General features: G+C 45.8%; 1 protein-coding gene across 7 annotated transcripts in view; it reads right to left on the bottom strand.

Moving 5' to 3' along the window:
• The window catches only part of SLC4A10 (solute carrier family 4 member 10), a 193,056-nt gene that overhangs the window by 12,410 nt on the left and 161,273 nt on the right, over window positions 1-19,373 (bottom strand). For all 7 annotated transcript variants that reach the window (XM_064164139.1, XM_064164112.1, XM_064164124.1 and 4 more), the window contains 8 exons: window positions 16,692-16,853; window positions 16,339-16,452; window positions 15,076-15,237; window positions 10,698-10,949; window positions 8,723-8,791; window positions 7,175-7,348; window positions 5,585-5,707; window positions 1,361-1,428 (listed from right to left, as the gene is read on the bottom strand). In XM_064164139.1, the coding sequence (XP_064020209.1) occupies window positions 1,361-1,428; window positions 5,585-5,707; window positions 7,175-7,348; window positions 8,723-8,791; window positions 10,698-10,949; window positions 15,076-15,237; window positions 16,339-16,452; window positions 16,692-16,853 (1,124 nt within the window). The remainder of the gene's footprint in view (window positions 1-1,360; window positions 1,429-5,584; window positions 5,708-7,174; window positions 7,349-8,722; window positions 8,792-10,697; window positions 10,950-15,075; window positions 15,238-16,338; window positions 16,453-16,691; window positions 16,854-19,373) is intronic.

A 19,373-nucleotide genomic window follows, 5' to 3' on the forward strand; every position in this document is an offset into this window, starting at 1 on the left:
ATCAGGTACTTAGTGCCATGGTCTGGTTGAATGGACAGCGTTGGACTGGATGATCTTGGAGGTCTCTTCCAACCTGGTTGATTCTATGATTGTGTGAAAGGCAGATATTCATAGAATCAACCAGATTGGAAGAGACTATTATCACACCTTAGTTCAATATAGATTACACCTCAAGGAAATTAAGCTAAGTATTGCTAATATAAAATAGAACAACAACAACAACAACAAAAAAGGCAGAAAGAAGAAAAAACCCAGACCATTAGAAACTGTGATGAATCAGATGTAAGAAATTGGCTGGGATTTTTCAGAGAGACAATTATTTGCCTTAGAATACATTAGGGTAACTTTGTGTTAAAAAGGAAGAGACTCAGTGTGCCTAGGAGCTCACATTAATACAGAGGCTACTCTCAGCAGATAGGTCAAATCAGTAAGAACTTTATTACTGAAACCTACAAGAAAGTAAGCCCTTATTGGGTGCCCATGTCTGTTATTACAATCTCTAACACAGCTTTTCGACCCTGCACCATGCCTTATCTACACTGGACACCTCTTGATTCACTTATAACCACACACAGATGGGATCTTGGAATCATAGAATCAGTCAAGGTTGGAAGGCACCACAAGGATCATCTAGTTCCAATCCCCCTGCCATGCCCAGGGACACCTTACCCTAGAGCAGGCTGCACACAGCCTCAGCCAGCCTGGCCTCAAACACCTCCAGCCATGGGGCCTCAACCACCTCCCTGGGCAACCCATTCCAGCCTCTCACCACTCTCCTGCTCAACAACTTCCTCCTCACCTCCACTCTGACTCTCTCCACCTCCAGCTTTGCTCCATTCCCCCCAGTCCTGTCACTGCCTAAGAGCCTAAAAAGACCCTCCCCAGCTTTTTTGTAGCCGACTTCAGATCCTGGAAGGCCACCAGAAGGTCACCTGGGAGCCTCCTCTTCTCCAGCCTGCACAGCCCCAACTCTTTCAGTCTGTGCTCACAGCAGAGCTGCTCTTCACTGGAGTATTTTAAAATGTCATACTCTTTTTTCTGTTCAAAACCTTGACTGGCTCTCTGCTAGCAGCAGGGTGAAGGGTTTGACCTGCTCTACATCTTCCTTTGCACCATGTATGTCAGAAACCAGGGTTCAGTATTAACAGCCTGATCCTGTAGTGCTGCCCAATGGGAAACTTCAGCTTCAGTGACTAAGAGACCACATGGAAAGCCTAGAAACAGACTGAGCTTGTTCAGTGCTGCAGTTCACCTATCAGTACTCTGCTATCAGACATTCAGTGAGCATAAGGAATAAATATTGCAGCATGTTGATTTTGTTTAATTGCAACTCACCTAAAAGAGCAAAGGGATATTTTACCTGTAATGTCCTTCTAGTGGTAACTGAACAGTCCCTTCCTCTTCCATTGCTAACATACTTTGCTCTTCCTAGAAGGAAAGAATTTCTATGAGAGACAGGACAAGGTGCTGTGAAAAGTGATATTTATGTACTTCAATATTCTTTCCCCTTTTAAGTATCTTGAAGTTCTTAATGGTATTTTTCAACTCTTTAAATGTTTGACATTGAAAATATTTTGCATTCACTGCAGGGCAGGGGAAAATTGTAAAGTCCTGGACTTAGCAACCATTAAAACAACAGTGTATTTATCAGCATTACTCTTATCAGAAGCCCAAAACAGAGCAGCAAACCATTATGAGGGAGAAAACTAGCTCTGTCCCAGGCCATTTAGTAACAGTTCACCCTGGTGCCTGCTTGAAAGCATGAGTTGGCTCTTCCAAAAAGAGAGCTTACTGTTCTTTGGCACATCACTTAAAACTTCACATGCATCACACACAACTGCTATTAGCTGGAAGAGCCTGTGCAGTGTTCCAGAAGAGTAGAATTTAAGTCCCTCTGCATAGAAATTTGTCTAAGTTTTACTATTGCAATCATTTTTAAAGTCACAATGGGTTTTTTTTTTTCTCCAAGAGGGAGAAGTCATAGAATCATAGAATCAGTCAGGGTTGCAAGGGACCACAAGGATCTAGTTCCAACCTCCCTGCCATGGGCAGGGACACCCTACCCTAGAGCAGGCTGGCTGCAGATGCATCCAGCCTGGCCTTAAATTCCTCCAGCCTCCAACCCACTCCAGCCTCTCACCATTCTCATGCTGAACAACCTCCTCCAGGCTGACTCTCCCCACCTCCAGCTTTGCTCCATTGCCCCTAGCCCTGTCACTCCCTGACAGCCTAAAGAAAGTCCCTTTGTGCATTCCTGCCTCCGAGAGGCTTCACTGATTACCCTAAGAGCGGTTTCCAAAGGAGGTCTGCGAGGAGAAGGCATGGATAAGAATCCACTAGAAATGTACAAAAACCTTGGAAAAAACAGGGGCTAAAAATACAAACCACAACCTAAGTGATGAAATTAGGATCCAATCAAAGAAGTTTCAGCTCTTGTCAGCTGTATTTCTGAATATTCTTGTGGGTAGGACACTTCTATTTTTAAAAGCCGTGTGATAGCAACTCTCCAATTAATTCCTTAGGCTACATGTCAGAAGTTTTATTACTGGTGAATTTTTTGTCATTTCCAGGCTTCACAGCTTCAGAAGTTTTTTGACAGTTGAACAGATTTAATAATAGCTCCAAATATTTAGAAATGCCAAAATAGGTAAAAAATAACCTCTAGAAATCGACAGTGAATGAAATCAAGTCACAGCGGTAGATTTTCCCCGCTTGCGTTTCCTGATGCCATCCTAATCCAACCTGGGAAGGGAAGTGACATACAACCAAAACAGAAGGACAAGAAGGAATCCTTTCCATGAACCAGACCCAGAAGAAGTGAGCTACCTTGATTACTTTTGGTTACTCTGAGTTGTGATGACAACAGATACTGTGATGGAACAACCCTCTCTGGTTTGCTGCGATTCAAGGAGGAAAACAATGACTCATGCAGTTGAATTTCAGCCTGGCAGTTTTACAGCGACCTACTGAAGAGTGAGCAATCCCTGAGATGTTTATCACCTAGGGAAAAACCTTTTTCCCAAAACCTCTTCTAGGAGTTTTCAAGTTTGTATTCGAATTTGCTGCTGGCACCAAGCTGAGAGGCTTGGCTGATGCAGCTGAAGGCTGTGCGGCCACCCAGAGAGACCTGGACAGGCTGAGAGCTGGGCACAGAGGAACCAAATGAAGTTCAACAAGGACTAGTGCAGAGTCCTGCACCTGGGGAGGAATAACAAACTCCACCAATACAGGCTGGGAGCTGATCTGCTGGAGAGCAGCTCTGTGGAGAGGGACCTGGGGGTGCTGGTGGGTAACAACCATGGCACAGCAATGTGCCCTTGTGGCCAAGAAGGCCAATGGGGTCCTGGGGTGTATTAGGAGGAGTGTGTCCAGCAGATCCAGGGAGGTTCTCCTCTCCCTCTACTCTGCCCTGCTGAGAGCTCATCTTGAATACTGCCTTCAGTTTTGGGCTCCCCAGTTTAAGAGGGACAGAGATCTGCTGGAGAAGGTCCAGAGTAGGGCTATGAGGATGATGAGGGGACTGGAGGGCATGGCTGATGAGGAGAGGCTGAGGGACCTGGGGCTGCTTAGTCTGGAGCAGAGAAGACTGAGAGGGGATTTAATCAATGTTTATAAACATCTGAGTGCTGGTCAGGAGCAGGCACAGGCTCTGCTCACTGCTCCCTGGGATAGGACAAGGAGCAATGGGTGTAAGTTGCAGCACAGGAGGTTCCAGCTCCACACAAGGGGGAACTTCTTTACTGTGAGGGTCCCAGAGCACTGGCACAGGCTCCCCAGAGAGGTTGTGGAGTCTCCTTCTCTGTAGACTTTCAAGGCCTGTCTGGATGTGTTCCTCTGTGATCTGTGCTAGATTGTGTGGTGCTGCTCTGGCAGGGGGGTTGGACTCAATGTTCTCCTTGGGTTCCTTCCAACCCCTAACACCCTGTGATCCTGTGAAAGTATGTTGGATGTGTCCAAGAAAGCCAATTTATCCTTCTCCAGGTGACAGAAAACTCCTACAGGCAGAGAAATCTAGTTCTCATGTTCAAATTATTAGTCCATGTCCTATTTCTGCAAATAGATTTACCAGTGGGAATCCATCCCCACACTGCTTCACTAGCCTCAGATCACATCCCAGGATATCCCCTAGGATACACTGCTGATTTAACCATTCACATTGTCCAACTTCTGCAGTGACACCAAAAGTCACATCTCCTGAGCCCCAAGCTTTTGCAGAGGTCTTGAGGGCATCTCAGAGGTCATATGCACAGTTGTTTCCAGAGAAACAATTCCTGCCTGGAAGTGAGCACAGCTGGACAATAGCTATGTGGCATACTTGCACCTTCACCTCCCACCACCATGCTACTACACAACAGTGCTGATGCAGGACATGTGGCTGGCATCCAGAGAGTCTACCTACTGCTCCTGCAGTTAGTGTTTCTCCACTGAGACTTGCCCCTCATTTACTTGGGCCCAGTACAGAGGTTTCACAGTATCACAGTATCATCAGGGTTGGAAGAGACCTCACAGATCATCAAGTCCAACCCTTTACCACAGAGCTCAAGGCTAGACCATGGCACCAAGTGCCACGTCCAACCTTGCCTTGAAGTGCCCCGGGGACATCGACTCCACCACCTCCCCGGGCAGCCCATTCCAGTGTCCAACAGTTTCCTAACAGTTCACATGTATCAGGCAGTTGATACTATGAGCAGAACTCCATCCTTTAGCCAGGAAGTTACTTTCTATTCCCACAGTTTCACATGATATTCCAACAGGCAATTTATGAAGCAGAAGCCAGATGAGAAGTCTTGCCAAGCAGATGCAAAACCAGTTAGAATGCTGCTATCAGGAAGACCAGTCAACTAGAGGAACTGTCAAAATAGAGGAACATTCTGAGTGGAAACATGTAGGAATCTGAATCAAGCTCCTAAGAAGTTATCTGAAATGAATATTCTTTGAAAGCAGATGATGCTAAACAGTCACCTGGGTGGTAGTGCCACAGGCTGTAAGTCTAAGGATTTGGTTAAGAGAGGTAAGCAGTGCCACTGACTTTTCATTGGCAAGTGGAAGTAAATTCCTGCAGTAGCAGAAGGAAAATGATGGCCTGGAGCATAACAGAGATGCTGCACAGGATTATGACCCTGCTGAGTGGAGGGGACACAAAGTGGTGGTGTGACCTATGTATGGCTCAGATGTAGCTGGGACATGCCATACCTTACATTCTGCCATGCTCTTCTCAGAATCCCCAGCAGGAACAAGAGCAGTCCCAATGCAGCATCCAAGTGCCCCAGACATCTGAGGGCTTCTGTACAGACAGGTTCATCACCTGAATGGATCTCAGGAGTGCTGCAGAGACTATGTTATATGACAGTATGGCAGGACAAGAATCTACATCTAATAGACATCCCCATCTAAGCTTATTAACTTTGCAACCTTAAAAGGACTCCTGTAAAGTAGGACAACACAACACTTTGGATACCTTTAACAACTCTGCCTGATGCAGGCAGTAAGTTTCTCATTAAATATCTGAAGGAGAAAATGATTAAGTGCTACACACCAAAAAAAAAAAACAACCCCAGAATTCAAACCTGAAACCATGACCCACCTCTTTCTCAGCATCTTCCAGCTTCTTTTTCTTGCTCTCAGGCATCAAATCATCTAACCAGCTGAGCTCCCGCTTAGTGAAGAAGAAATCCATCAGCTTTCGGACAAACACCAAAGCAAGAACCTGCAGAGATGCCAAGCCAGAGCATTAGGGAATGAAGCAAGTGAAATACAAATTACACTCACAAAGAAATACTTTCAGAAGTGATCACAGTCTCTAGCCAGAATTTTATTCTTTAATTTGGATCATCTCCTTGAGATGAAGCATGGCTTGGAGCATGTAACAACCACTGAGGTCCGTAGGTATCATTTGGTTCCAATCAGTGACATCATCGCAGAGATCACTTCAGCAGAAGAGATTTTCCTTTCATTTCAGCAAGACACACAATGAAATGCTACTGAAGTTCCTCACTGCAATGAATAATCTTCCTTAAGCAATGTACTACTCCTTAAATAAAAGCATCAAATGGAATCACAGAATCAGTTAGAGCTGGAAGGGACCACAAGGAGCAGCCAGTTTCAACCCCTCTGCCATGCCCAGGGACACCCTACCCTAGAGCAGGCTGCACACAGCCTCAGCCAGCCTGGCCTCAAACACCTCCAGCCATGGGGCCTCAACCACCTCCCTGGGCAACCCATTCCAGCCTCTCACCACTCTCATGCTCAACAACTTCCTCCTCACCTCCACTCTGACTCTCCCCACCTCCAGCTTTGCTCCATTCCCCCCACTCCTGTCACTGCCTAAGAGCCTAAAAAGACCCTCCCCAGCTTTTTTGTAGCCCACTTCAGATCCTGGAAGGCCACCAGAAGGTCCCCTGGGAGCCTCTCTTCTCCAGCCTGCACAGCCCCAACTCTTTCAGTCTGTGCTCACAGCAGAGCTGCTCTTCACTGGAGTATTTTAAAATGTCATACTGGTTTTTCTGGGGTGTGTTCAAAACCTTGACTGGCTCTCTGCTAGCAGCAGGGTGAAGGGTTTGACCTGCTCTACACCTTCTTTTGCACCATGTATGTCAGAAACCAGGGTTCAATATTAACAGCCTGATCCTGTAGTGCTGCCCAGTGGAAAGCTTCAGCTTCAGTGACTAAGAGACCACATGGAAAGCCTAGAAACAGACTGAGCTTGTTCAGTGCTGCAGGTTATGGACCAGCTCACCTATCAGTACTCTGCTATCAGACATTCAGTGAGCATAAGGAATAAATATTGCAGCATGTTGATTTCAGTTGTATTTTAAAATGTCATACTGGTTTTTCTGGGGTGTGTTCAAAACCTTGACTGGCTCTCTGCTAGCAGCAGGGTGAAGGGTTTGACCTGCTCTACATCTTCCTTTGTGCCATTTTCACTTTTTAAGAGAAGAACTTCCACTGAGAGAAAATACAGTTGGGGTATCCACACATATAAACAGAGTGCAACCTTGACTCAAACTAGTGCTCATATGCAGAGTTTTCCCTTACTTACATACTGTAGTGTGAATTGCTCTTGAACACTGAATCAAAGCAATATTTTAATTACCCACCCACCTTTTCTTTGTCAATTAAATAATTCCCAACAAGTGCAAAAGGATTTCTAAAGGAAGTAAAAAGTATTTCATACCATCATAGGAAAGACAATGGCAGCTCTTGAAACTTTTATGATCCACAGAAGCACAAGACAACTCAGCTGGATTACAGTGAAGAGATGGACCTTTCTTAGAGGAACGTGTCTCAGATAGATGAAATCTGGCTGATGCTTTGCAGGCATCCAGAATAACTTTATCCTGTCAAAAAGCTGAAAGATTGGGGTTTTAAGCATCAAAATGAGCTGTAGAGTCATAGAGTGATAGAATCAATCAGGTTGGAAGAGAACTCCATGATCATCCAGTCCAACCTAGCACCCAGCCCTGCCCAATCAACCAGACCATGGCACTAAGTGCCTCAGTCAGGCTTTGCTTGAACACCTCCAGGCACAGTGACTCCACCACCTCCCTGGGCAGCCCATTCCAATGCCAATCACTCTCTCTGCCAACAACTTCCTCCTCACATCCAGCCTAGACCTCCCCCAGCACAACTTGAGACTGTGTCCCCTTGTTCTGTTGCTGCTTGCCTGGCAGAAGAGACCAACCCCACCTGGCTACAGCCTCCCTTCAGGTACTTGTAGACAGCAATGAGCTCTGCCCTGAGCCTCCTCTTCTGCAGGCTGCACACCCCCAGCTCCCTCAGCCTCTCCTCACAGGGCTGTGCTCCAGGCCCCTCACCAGCTTTGTCGCCCTTCTCTGGACACCTTCCAGCACCTCAACATCTCTCTTGAATTGGGAGCCCAGAACTGGACACAGCACTCAAGGTGTGGCCTGAGCAGTGCTGAACACAGGGGCAAAAGAACCTCCCTTGTCCTGCTGGCAACACTGCTCCTGAGCCAGCCCAGGATGCCATTGGCTCTCCTGGGCACACTGCTGACTCATGTTCAGCTACTCTCTACCAGCACCCTCAGGTCCCTCTCTGCCTGACTGCTCTCAGCCACTCTGTCCCCAGCCTGTAGTGCTGCTTGGGGTTGTTGTGGCCAAAGTGTAGAACCCTGCACTTGGCCTTGTTCAATCTCATCCCATTGGTCTCTGCTCCCCTATCTAGCCTGTCCAGGTCCCTCTGCAAGGCTCTCCTACCCTCCAACAGATCAACACCTGCTCCTAGCTTCATCCCTGAGTGGAGAATTTAAGTAGCACAGGACTTGGTAACAGTTCCACTTCTCATCTAAATTAGTCTTAGGGCTGAAAGCTTCATACAGACAAAGTTCAAGATCAAGGGTTCTACTACAAAGACACTAACTTGGAAGATGAAAAAGTAACAGGCAAGCAAGTGAACAGGGAGGCAGAGGAGAGGGAAGAGCTCCTGATATTGTTACTCATGAGGTATTTAGGTCCAGCTGAAATTCCCTTAATAAGAAGGGAGAATAGAAAAATCAGCACCTAAAAGTTACCCAAAAAAATGGAGCACAATTCCTAAAGGGAATACTCCATTTAGAGAGAATCCATTTTTCTTTTTAAGTGAGTCACTTTCCAGAAGTTAAGGTTGGCAACACTCCTTTAAGATTATGCAGAGAAGATAATAAGAACAGCTGCACATTTTATGGAAAGCATCATCAGTAACAGCCTTCATAAAGCCACTTTACCTGAATTCCCTTTAGAGATGAAGCACCCATGTAAAGAAACACTCCATAAAGCACTGGCATGGGAATAAACTGCACAAACAAGCAGAGAAAGGGAAGAGCATATTAAACAGCATGTAACAATCTGAAAGGCTTCTAGACAGAAAGGCATTCTGAACTGTTCAGAGTGCCATATGCCTGCATTAATCAGACAAGTTGTAAATTCAGAGTCAATTACAAATTAATAATGTTCCTCTCAGAGTATAAAGCAAAAGGGTAACAGAACTACACAAAATATTAAAGCATTTGATAGATGCTTCCACTTCCTTAGGCAAAAGATCACTCAGGAGGAGAGCACAGAATCATAGAATCAAGCAGGTTGGAAGAGATCTCCAAGATCATCCACTCCAACCTAGCACCCAGCCCTGTCCAATCAACTAGACCATAGAATCATAGAACCAACCAAGTTGGAAGAGACCTCCAAGATCATCCAGCCCAACCTAGCACCCAGTCAACCAGACCATGGCACTAAGTGCCTCATCCAGGCTTGGCTTCAACACCCCCAGGCACAGCGATTCCACCACCTCCCTGGGCAGCCCATTCCAATGCCAATCACTCTCTCTGACAACAACATCCAGCCTAGACCTCCCCTGGCACAACTTGAGGCTGTGTCCCCTTGTTCTGTTGCTGCTTGCCTGGCAAAAGAGACCAACCCCCACCTGGCTACAGCCTCCCTTCAGGTAGTTGTAGCCAGCAATGAGGTCACTCCTGAGCCTCTTCACAGGACATGTGAATAGTAAAGCTGTAAGCCTCCAACAAATGTTTAAGGCACACAAAATACTTCATGCTTCTAAAAGAAATGTTCTGTGCTGTAAGCAATTCAAAACTGGCAAATTGCTTCTGTGGAATTATGGTCTAAGAGGCTATTTGAGATGTTCAGGCTGTCTGCATGCAGTGTGTAGGTAAAGGAGTATTTCCATAGATGAGTATCCATTTTAAACATTAAACCAGTCAAAGTGCACATTCTGTCTGCCTTCAAAGTGAAGGCTTCAAAGTGAAGGTTTGAAGGATACTTAATAAAATACTGCAGGGAAGCTAAAGTTCTAAAAGCTTCCACTATGACAGCGTGCAAGTCTAAATCCTGCTCTTACCAAAGGCAGTGGTAAAACTCTCACAGCCTTCACAGCAGCCTGGTAACTACTAAAACACTAAGCACACACAAGGGTGAGTCTTCATGTACTACAGGTCAGGCCAGGTTTGCATTACAAGGGTTTTTTTCTATGTCCCTTAGTTTTATTATGCAGAATCATAGAATCAAACAGGTTGGAAGAGACCTCCAAGATCATCCAGTCCAACCTAGCACCCAGCCCTGGCCAATCAACCAGACCATGGCACTAAGTGCCTCAGCCAGGCTTTGCTTGAACACCTCCAGGCACAGTGACTCCACCACCTCCCTGGGCAGCCCATTCCAATGCCAATCACTCTCTCTGCCAACAACTTCCTCCTAACATCCAGCCTAGACCTCCCCTGGCACAACTTGAGACTGTGTCCCCTTGTTCTGTTGCTGCTTGCCTGGCACAAGAGACCAACCCCACCTGGCTACAACCTCCCTTCAGGGAGCTGCAGACAGCAATGAGCTCTGCCCTGAGCCTCCTCTAGGCTGCACACTCCCAGCTCCCTCAGCCTCTCCTCACAGGGCTGTGCTCCAGGCCCCTCCCCAGCTTTGTTGCCCTTCTCTTGACACCTTCCAGCACCTCAACATCTCTCTTGAGTTCAGGAGCCCAGAACTGGACACAGCACTCAAGAGGTGGCCTGACCAGTGCTGAGTACAGGGGAAGAGTAACCTCCAATGAGAATTCCACTTTAGAGTACCACTGCATAACACTGTGCTGGTTAGGAATGTGCCTGGGAAAGGGCCCTCAGGATCACAGATGTCAGGGGTTACAGCAATGAAATCTCCAATGCAGTCCTTCAGCTTTCCCTTACTTCCCCAGATTACCTTTAGGATGCTTGTCAAAAAGACAGATGAGCCCATAAGGACAAAAATCATGAGCCCTGTGACTCTTTGCTCCCGAATTCCAAGAAATTTGGGCTGCTCCCCTGGAGCAGAGCACTCTGATTCCAGCTTTAAGCTATTCACGTGGGAAATGGAGAGAACGGTGGCTGCAACAAACCACGGCAGTCCCATAATAGAGCACACTCCAAGCATGACTGCCACCATGAGTAGGTCAAGATGGTATCCACAGCCTTTCTGTTAGAAACAAACAGACAGAAAAAGGAAGTCACAGCAAGAAAAAGCAAAATGATATCTGAATTATAGAATCTAGCAGGTTGGAAGAGACCTCCAAGCTCAGCCAGCCCAACCTAGCACCCAGCCCTGTCCAATCAACCAGACCATGGCACTAAGTGCCTCAGCCAGGCTTGGCTGCAACACCTCCAGGCACAGTGACTCCACCACCTCCCTGGGCAGCCCATTCCAATGCCAATCACTCTCTCTGCCAAAAACTTCCTCCTAACATCCAGCCTAGACCTCCCCTGGCACAACTTGAGACTGTGTCCCCTTGTTCTGTTGCTGCTTGCCTGGCAGCAGAGCCCAACCCCACCTGGCTACAGCCTCCCTTCAGGGAGCTGCAGACAGCAATGAGCTCTGCCCTGAGCCTCCTCTTCTGCAGGCTGCACACCCCCAGCTCCCTCAGCCTCTCCTCACAGGGCTGTGCTCCAGGCCCCTCACCAGCTTCGTTGCCCTTCTCTGGACACCTTCCAGCACCTCAACATCTCTCTTGAATTGAGGGGCCCAGAACTGGACACAGCACTCAAGGTGTGGCCTGACCAGTGCTGAGCACAGGGGCAGAATAACCTCCCTCATCCTACTGGCCACACTACTCCTGAGCCAGGCCAGGATGACGTTGGCTCTGCTGCCCACCTGGGCACACTGCTGGCTCATCTTCAGCCTACTATGTACCAGCACTCTCAGCTCCCTCTCTGCCTGGCTGCTCTCAGCCACTCTGTCCCCAGCCTGTAGTGCTGCTTGGGGTTGCTGTGGCCAAAGTGCAGAACCCTGCACTTGGCCTTGTTCAATCTCATCCCATTGGCCTCTGCCCACCCATCCAGCCTGGCCAGGTCCCTCTGCAGGGGTGTCCTACCTTCCAACAGATCAACACCTGCTCTTAGCTTGCTGTCATCTGCAAACTTACTGACTAAAATTAAATTAAAGTGATCTCTGGATGAAAGACAACAGCACTGGCAGGCATTCCCAATGAATAGTGAAGAGGCAGTTCTAAACCCTGTGCAGGAAAAAAAGTAGCTTTCTTCTCCATGTTACCCAAGTTGGGTCAGCAATGATGGCAAAATGGTTTTCTGAAGGGAATTTTCCTACTAGTGGACAAGAAATGTTTAACACTAATAATGTGGTCCTGCTCTGGTAGGGGGGTTGGACTCAGTGTGCTCCTTGAGTCCATTCCTCACATCCTCTGTGTGAAAACACTCATTCCAATTATGAGTTAGTGTACACCTCATAAATTCCCTTTACAAGCAGCACCAAAAAACCATTTCTGCTTATAAAAGAGCTACCAGTGTGAGTCACACACACACATTGCCTCTTTAAACTAAACCTCTTCTGTGGGTAACAGCAAGCAGAACTTTGCTCCGTTGACAACTTTGCACTGCATTCATTTTAACAGCCCCTCCATCCATGCTTACACAGGAGGCAGAAAAATAGGCAGCTTGATCCTTTCCTACATGAAAAAGAAACCTTAACATTTGCAAAGTCAGTCTATGTTATAAGAGGCCATAAAAATCACAAGGGTACTTCTAAAGTGTTTCTAGAGGGTAAGCATGTGACAGTAGCAAGTTTTCATTAGCCTACTTTCATCTTCTCTAAGAGGGAACTAGAAATTAAGAGAAACTACAACCAAGCTGTGCATCAAATTAAGCTATAAAATAATACTCATGATTGGGTGCTGTTTTGCTGCTTTCCCTATTCAATACTTACAGGTAGTAAGTACTGAAGGTGAGTGTCTCATATAAACACTCACATGAGATGTCAGTACAAAACCCTTGGATCATCTCTGCAGTAGTCAAGTGCTTTGTAAATACACCAACAGGAGGATGTTGCTTTTCTTTCATAGCAGTGGATAAAGCTCTTTGGGCAAAGCTTAGATACATTTAAAAGCCTCCAAATACAACTTGCACTTGAAAAGCCTCCAAATACAACTTGCACTTGAAAATGACCAATTCTCTGCATCGAGCTCGGTTGTGTAGACATCTGCTACCATAGCTGAGGGTTGCTCAGAATGGTAGTAAGTATCCAGGACCACCACATAGCTCCCAGCAGGCTCTGAAGCTCTTTTCCTCTCAGAAGTCAAGCAGTTACCTCCCCAGAACTTTGCAATGTGGCAATGAATCCAGTGTCATGGTCTGATGAAACAGTGATGTTCATGCAAACAATGTGAATATGTTGAGCCATAATTTTGCCTGTAAACCCATGCAAATGCCTTTTGACATAAAAAAAGTAACTCAACTAAACTTGGAAGGGTTTGCTAGAGAGACTGCCAAAAGCTGAAATGTGCACTATTCAAAATTTGCTCTGGGAAGTATAAAAAAAGAGGGGGAAAGGAGCTGGAAGCAAACAAATCATTCCTTTCTGAAGACAACTTTTACTTCTAAAATGGGAAGCGTCTGGGTTTATGAAAATGTAAAGCCACGTATCAAAAGGAAAATGCCATCTTATTTGCTTGCATTATTTGAAAAGGAAAATTCAGAGAGAGCAAATTAAAAGAGTAAACTCCACCAACCCTTCCCTGGCTTCCCCAAAGTGCCTCAGTCTCGTTTCCAAGACGCATCTTGACACACTCAAGAGCTGTGTCAAGCGCAGATATTAGCTACATGCACAATGCACCCAAAGAAAGGAGTTTAATCCTAAACCCTCACAGAGACACCTTTTTTTACCTTCTGACACGTTTATGAGGAATGTATCTGCTAATGCATACAGAATCCGAGAGCATTTCCTCACATTCATACATGATCTGAGGAACCTGACATATGGGAAGAAAAGGAAGGATAGCAACAGGTGATGCTACACCAGACCCCAGGAAAACTAAAACGCAGCAAGACAAGGGGGCAGCCAGCAGGACCATCTGACTCCCAGATGCCAGTGCTGAAAAAACACATTCCAAAGCTTGGCAGCAAATTCCTGCATCTGTCAAGTGAACCACATGCAATGCTATGGATTGACATGAAGAGCCAGGCTGACAAAGAGGGCAAAAAAAGAACATATCAAATGTCACAATCATCCAAGAAGAGGCAGTGCAAAGTGAAGGTTGCAAATGCATTTGCTAAAGCAACTTGGGATTGGATTGCTGCTTATTAAAAGTATGTCAAAAAAAAAAAAGCCTAAGCTTCCTGCATATACATGTACAGAAACCTGCTGCTAGATTTTGCCCAACAGTTTTTCAGAGGGGTGATGTCCCTTTTTCTCTCTCCATCTGTAGGCAACTAAAGTGTTAGAGAACAGAGCAGGAAGTTGTCCTGTGTTGTTTTAAGAACCCATTGTGCCTCTATGAAGCTCAGTTTTATTCTTCTCTCTTCTTTAAGATAGGAAGGGCATAAAAGAAGGGGAAAAAAAGTACAAACCACAGAGAAGGATGAAGAGAGGAAGCAAAAATAAAAAGGACTTAAAAAATCTCAACAGTACAAAATAAGCCCTGCAGAGTTTTTTAAAGTCAGTATCTGAAAGGCAATTGTATCATGGTTCTTGAGGCAGTTGTTAACTTCCAGGGTTTTCCTTCTTTAGGTGAATGGGTATCATACTTTCAATAAAGCACAGAGGAGAGCACTTCAGAATCTCTGCTCCAAAGTACATTTAAAAGGACTTCTCTAAGGCAGTGAATCACTGATACATGGCACAGGTAGTACTGCACAGACCAACAGAGAAACAGAGTGAGAATCTGGAGTGCTGCATAACATACAGTGAACTAGCAAACTCCAGTAGGTGAAGGCATATTCACAGAATCATAGAATCAAGCAGGTTGGAAGAGACCTCCAAGCTCATCCAGTCCAACCTAGCACCCAGCCCTAGCCAGTCAACCAGACCATGGTACTAAGTGCCTCAGTCAGGCTCAGCTTCAACACCTCCAGGCACAGTGACTCCACCACCTCCCAGGGCAGCCCATTCCAATGCCAATCACTCTCTCTGCCAACAACTTCCTCCTAACATCCAGCCTAGACCTCCCCCAGCACAACCTATGACTGTGTCCCCTTGTCCTGTTGCTGCTTGCCTGGCAGCAGAGCCCAACCCCACCTGGCTGAAGCCTCCCTTCAGGTAGTTGTACACAGCAATGAGGTAATGACAGAGAAGAATTAACTACTTGATTTCATACCTTTAGTTTGTGTTCTTTTCTATTGATAATGACAGCTGTGATCTGCTGGTCCATAAAGATAAGGATAGTGCAGAGCAGGGCTGGAATTACAGCAGCTATCACTGTCCACCAAGGATTAGGCCCCAGAGGGGTGATAAACCAGCCACGATCATCTCTGGTGGGCTGTAAGAACAGAGTCATACATGACCAGTCAGAAGGTTGTGCATTATTTGCATTTCAACTGCACAAAAATACATACAGAAGCATTCCTGGGATATGGTTGCCTTTAAAATCAATCTGTGTAAGAATTAACCTATTAAAAAATCCCAATTTCCTCTGATACCAGAAAGATTAAGTTAGATACAGTAAAACTGCCTGCGATATTAAAGACTTAGTTGTATTTGGTACGGTAAGCCCAACATTTGGAAGGAGCCACAGAACATAGAATCATGGAATCAGTCAGGGTTGGAAGGGACCACAAGCATCAGCTAGTGCCAATGCCTGTGCCATGGCCAGATCAGGCTGGCCACAGCCTCAGCCAGCCTGGCCTCAAATACCTCCAGCCATGGGGCCTCAACCACCTCCCTGGGCAACCCATTCCAGCCTCTCACCACTCTCATGCTCAACAACTTCCTCCTCATCACCAGCCTGACTCCCCCCATCTCCAGCTTTGCTCCATTCCCCCCACTCCTGTCACTCCCTGAGAGCCTCAAAAGTCCCTCCCCAGCTTTTTTGTAGCCCCCTTCAGATACTGGAAGGCCACAAGAAGGTCACCTGGGAGCCTCCTCTGCTCCAGCCTGCACAGCCCCAACTCTTTCAGTCTGCGCTCACAGCAGAGCTGCTGCAGCCCTCTGAGCATCCTCCTGGCCCTGCTCTGGACACACTCCAGCATCTCCACATCCCTCCTGTAATAGGGGCTCCAGAACTGGACACAGTACTCCAGGTGGGGTCTCAGCAGAGCAGAGGGAGAGAATCACCTCCCTTGACCTGCTGGCCACACTTCTCCAGATGCAGCCCAAGCTCTGGTTGGCTTTCTGGGCTGACATTACAGTAGCCTAGAGTTTGTGTCATTTGAGCCATGTCGGTCCTCACACATTGGGAAGCATTAGGAAGTGGGAGAGGCTCACTTTCATGGGCCATTAATCAGAGAGGTACTTGGGGAACACAAAAAACTCAGAATAACATCACTCACCTCTGGTGATTAAAAACAATAGATGCTAAGCTCAGTATGGCACACTAATTTATCAAAATAACACAAGGCAGTCCAATTTAGTAACAGATTACCTTAAAAGCATTTGGAACCTGAAGTTTTGGTGATGGAATCCCAATGGCATAGTCAATTAAAACCATGGAGAGAATAGTGAGAAAGACAGCAAAGTCGCTGACAACGGATCGCACCTGCAAGCATGGAGAGAAACAACACTTTTAATGGCAGCACTCATGTGTGATTAAACCCTTTTCTTCACTGTTTTAAACCATTCTGTATTCACAGGCTAAAGCTGTGCTTATTCTGATACAACTGTCTAAGAAAGACACAGTGTCCACATCAGCAGCAGGCAACTGCCTTTGCAGCGTGGGTGGGATTCATGCTGAGACGCGACTAAGGGCAACTCCTGAGTTACCCAAACGGCACACACCTTGGTTGGGAAGTATCGGCTGGTTTTGAACTGCTTCAGGGTGGATGACAGTGTGACTGTAGAAAAGAATAAGATGACAGACCAGAAGAGGACATCTGGAACGTAAGGGCCATGGTGACCACAGGCTCGTCCAACAAACTCTCCGTGAAACTTCTTGCACTCCTATCAAGGAGAACAAAGTAGTGTTGCTCTGAGAAACAGCCATGCTTGCACTGCTGCTTGCTTTCCAGTCAGTTCCCCATGTTGCAAGCAGGTATTAGTAGTAGTATTAGAATCATAGAACCATAAAAGCATAGAACCATAGAATCAACCAGGTTGAAAGAAACCTCCAAAATCATCCAGTCCAACCTAGCACCCAGCCCTGTCGAATCAACTAGACCATAGAATCATTGAATCAACCAGGTTGGAAGAGACCTCCAGGATCACCCAGTCCAACCTAGCACCCAGCCCTGTTGAATCAACTGGACCATAGAATCATTGAATCAAGCAGGTTGGAAGAGACCTCCAAGATCATCCAGGCCAACCTAGCACCCAGCCCTGTCCAATCAACCAGACCATGGCACTAAGTGCCTCATCCAGGCTTTGCTTCAACACCTCCAGGGATGGAGACTCCACCACTTCCCTGGGCAGCCCATTCCAATGCCAATCACTCTCTCTGACAACAACTTCCTCCTAACATCCAGCCTAGACCTCCCTTGGCATAACTTGAGACTATATCTATTATTATTATTGTTAATTAGTACTAGTATTAATATTGTTAAATAGTAGTAGTAGTAGCAATATTAGTATTGTTATTATTGTTAATAACAGTGGTAATAGTAAAATAATTGGTAGCTATTTATTCTTTTAAAAGCTAAACCTCCCAATGTTTGTATCTAGTCTGCATAGAACATTTTGAAGCCTTCCAAATAATCCCTTTTTTAACCAGTATCAAGTCATTAATATACTGTAAGGTCATTAAGATAGAACCAGATTAATTTCAAACTGAACAAATACACTCATTTGTTTGCTGTTTGAAAGCACAGATTTGCACTTCTTAATTCCTTCTGAGAGGAAAGCAATCATAGAATCAATGAGAATGAAAGAGACCTCCAAGCTCATCCAGTCCAACCTAGTACCTAGCCCTAGCCAGTTAACCAGACCATGGCACTAAGTGCCTCATCCAGGCTTTGCTTCAACACCTCCAGGGATGGAGACTCCACTACCTCCCTGGGCAGCCCATTCCAATGCCAATCACTCTCTCTGCCAACAACTTCCTTCTAAGATCCAGCCTGGACCTCCCCTGGCACAATTTGAGACTGTGTAATTATATTAGTAGTATTATTGTTGTTATTTAATAGTATTAGTAGTATTGTTAAAAATAGTAGTAGTAAAATAATTGTTATTTATTCTTTTAAAACACCTAATGCTTGTATCTAGTCTGCATAGAAAATTCTGAACCTCTCAAAAGAATCCCTTTTATCAACCAGTATCAAGTCATTAATATTAATTACTGTCTACAACTACCTGAAGGGACATTGTAGCTGGGTGGGGGTTGGGCTCTTCTCCCAGGCAACCACCAACAGAAAAAGGGGATAGAGTCTCAAGTTGTGCCAGGGGAAGTACAGGCTGGATGTTAGGAGGAAGTTGTTGGCACAGAGAGTGATTGGCATTGGAATGGGCTGCCCAGGGAGGTGGTGGAGTCACCATCCCTGGGATTGTTCAAGCAAAGCCTGGATGAGGCACTTGGTGCCATGGTCTGGTTGACTGGATAGGGCTGGGTGCTAGGTTGGACTGGATGATCTTGGAGGTCTCTTCCAACCTGGTTGATTCTATGATTCTATACTGTAAGGTCATTAAGATAGAACCAGATCTATTTCAAACTGAACAAATACACTCATTTGCTTGCTGTTTGAAAGCACAGATTTGCGCTTCTCAGTTGCTTCCGAGAGGAGAGCGATGTTCAAAAGCTAGCAAGGAAAAAGTTGCTCCTGATGCATTCTCAAGAGCTGAGTTATTTGGTTTAACTTCACAGGCTAAGAATGCAGGAGAAAGCTAAGTGAATATGAACATCAACTCAGGAGGAGACCAACCCATCTCACACCACACGGGGGCAGCACATGCCACAAATTGTCTCTCCCATTAAAAAAGTGATCTGATAAAATGCAGCAAACTCCATCACCTGGAACATGAATTCTATCCAACATGGTGTACAATCAAAAATGCAGGTAGGGTAAAACACACATCTAAGTAATTCCCCAGTACCAGCAGTAGTTGTCTAAAGCCATACTTGTGCCATGCTGGCAAGCAGAGAAACAGAGTAGCTCTAAAAATGTGAGTCCTCTCTCCACACTCACTAAGCAAGAAAAAAGAAACCCACAGCACCCAGAATCAGAGAGTTCAGGCAGTAATATTCGGTTAGATAAAGGTCTTTTAAAACCAAATTAACTGGATCATTGGCTCATTGGCTTCTTGTCACAATACTGTGGCTTGGCATGCTCTAAGAACTCTGGCTTTGAACAAAGGCTGGCTTGAAAAAACCTGAGAGTTGCTATTTGATAGGATGTATTTGAGAGACAAAGGAATGAAAAGCTTCCATTTGTACTGGGGTTACAGTGAACATGGTAAAAGTAAGATTCATTTCTGACTGATGAAAGAAAAACTAGAAGAAATTCTTATGATTCAGGGATGACAGGTAGAAAG

This window comes from Pogoniulus pusillus, chromosome 2 (assembly GCF_015220805.1).
Source record: "Pogoniulus pusillus isolate bPogPus1 chromosome 2, bPogPus1.pri, whole genome shotgun sequence".
Classification (NCBI taxonomy): domain Eukaryota; kingdom Metazoa; phylum Chordata; class Aves; order Piciformes; family Lybiidae; genus Pogoniulus; species Pogoniulus pusillus.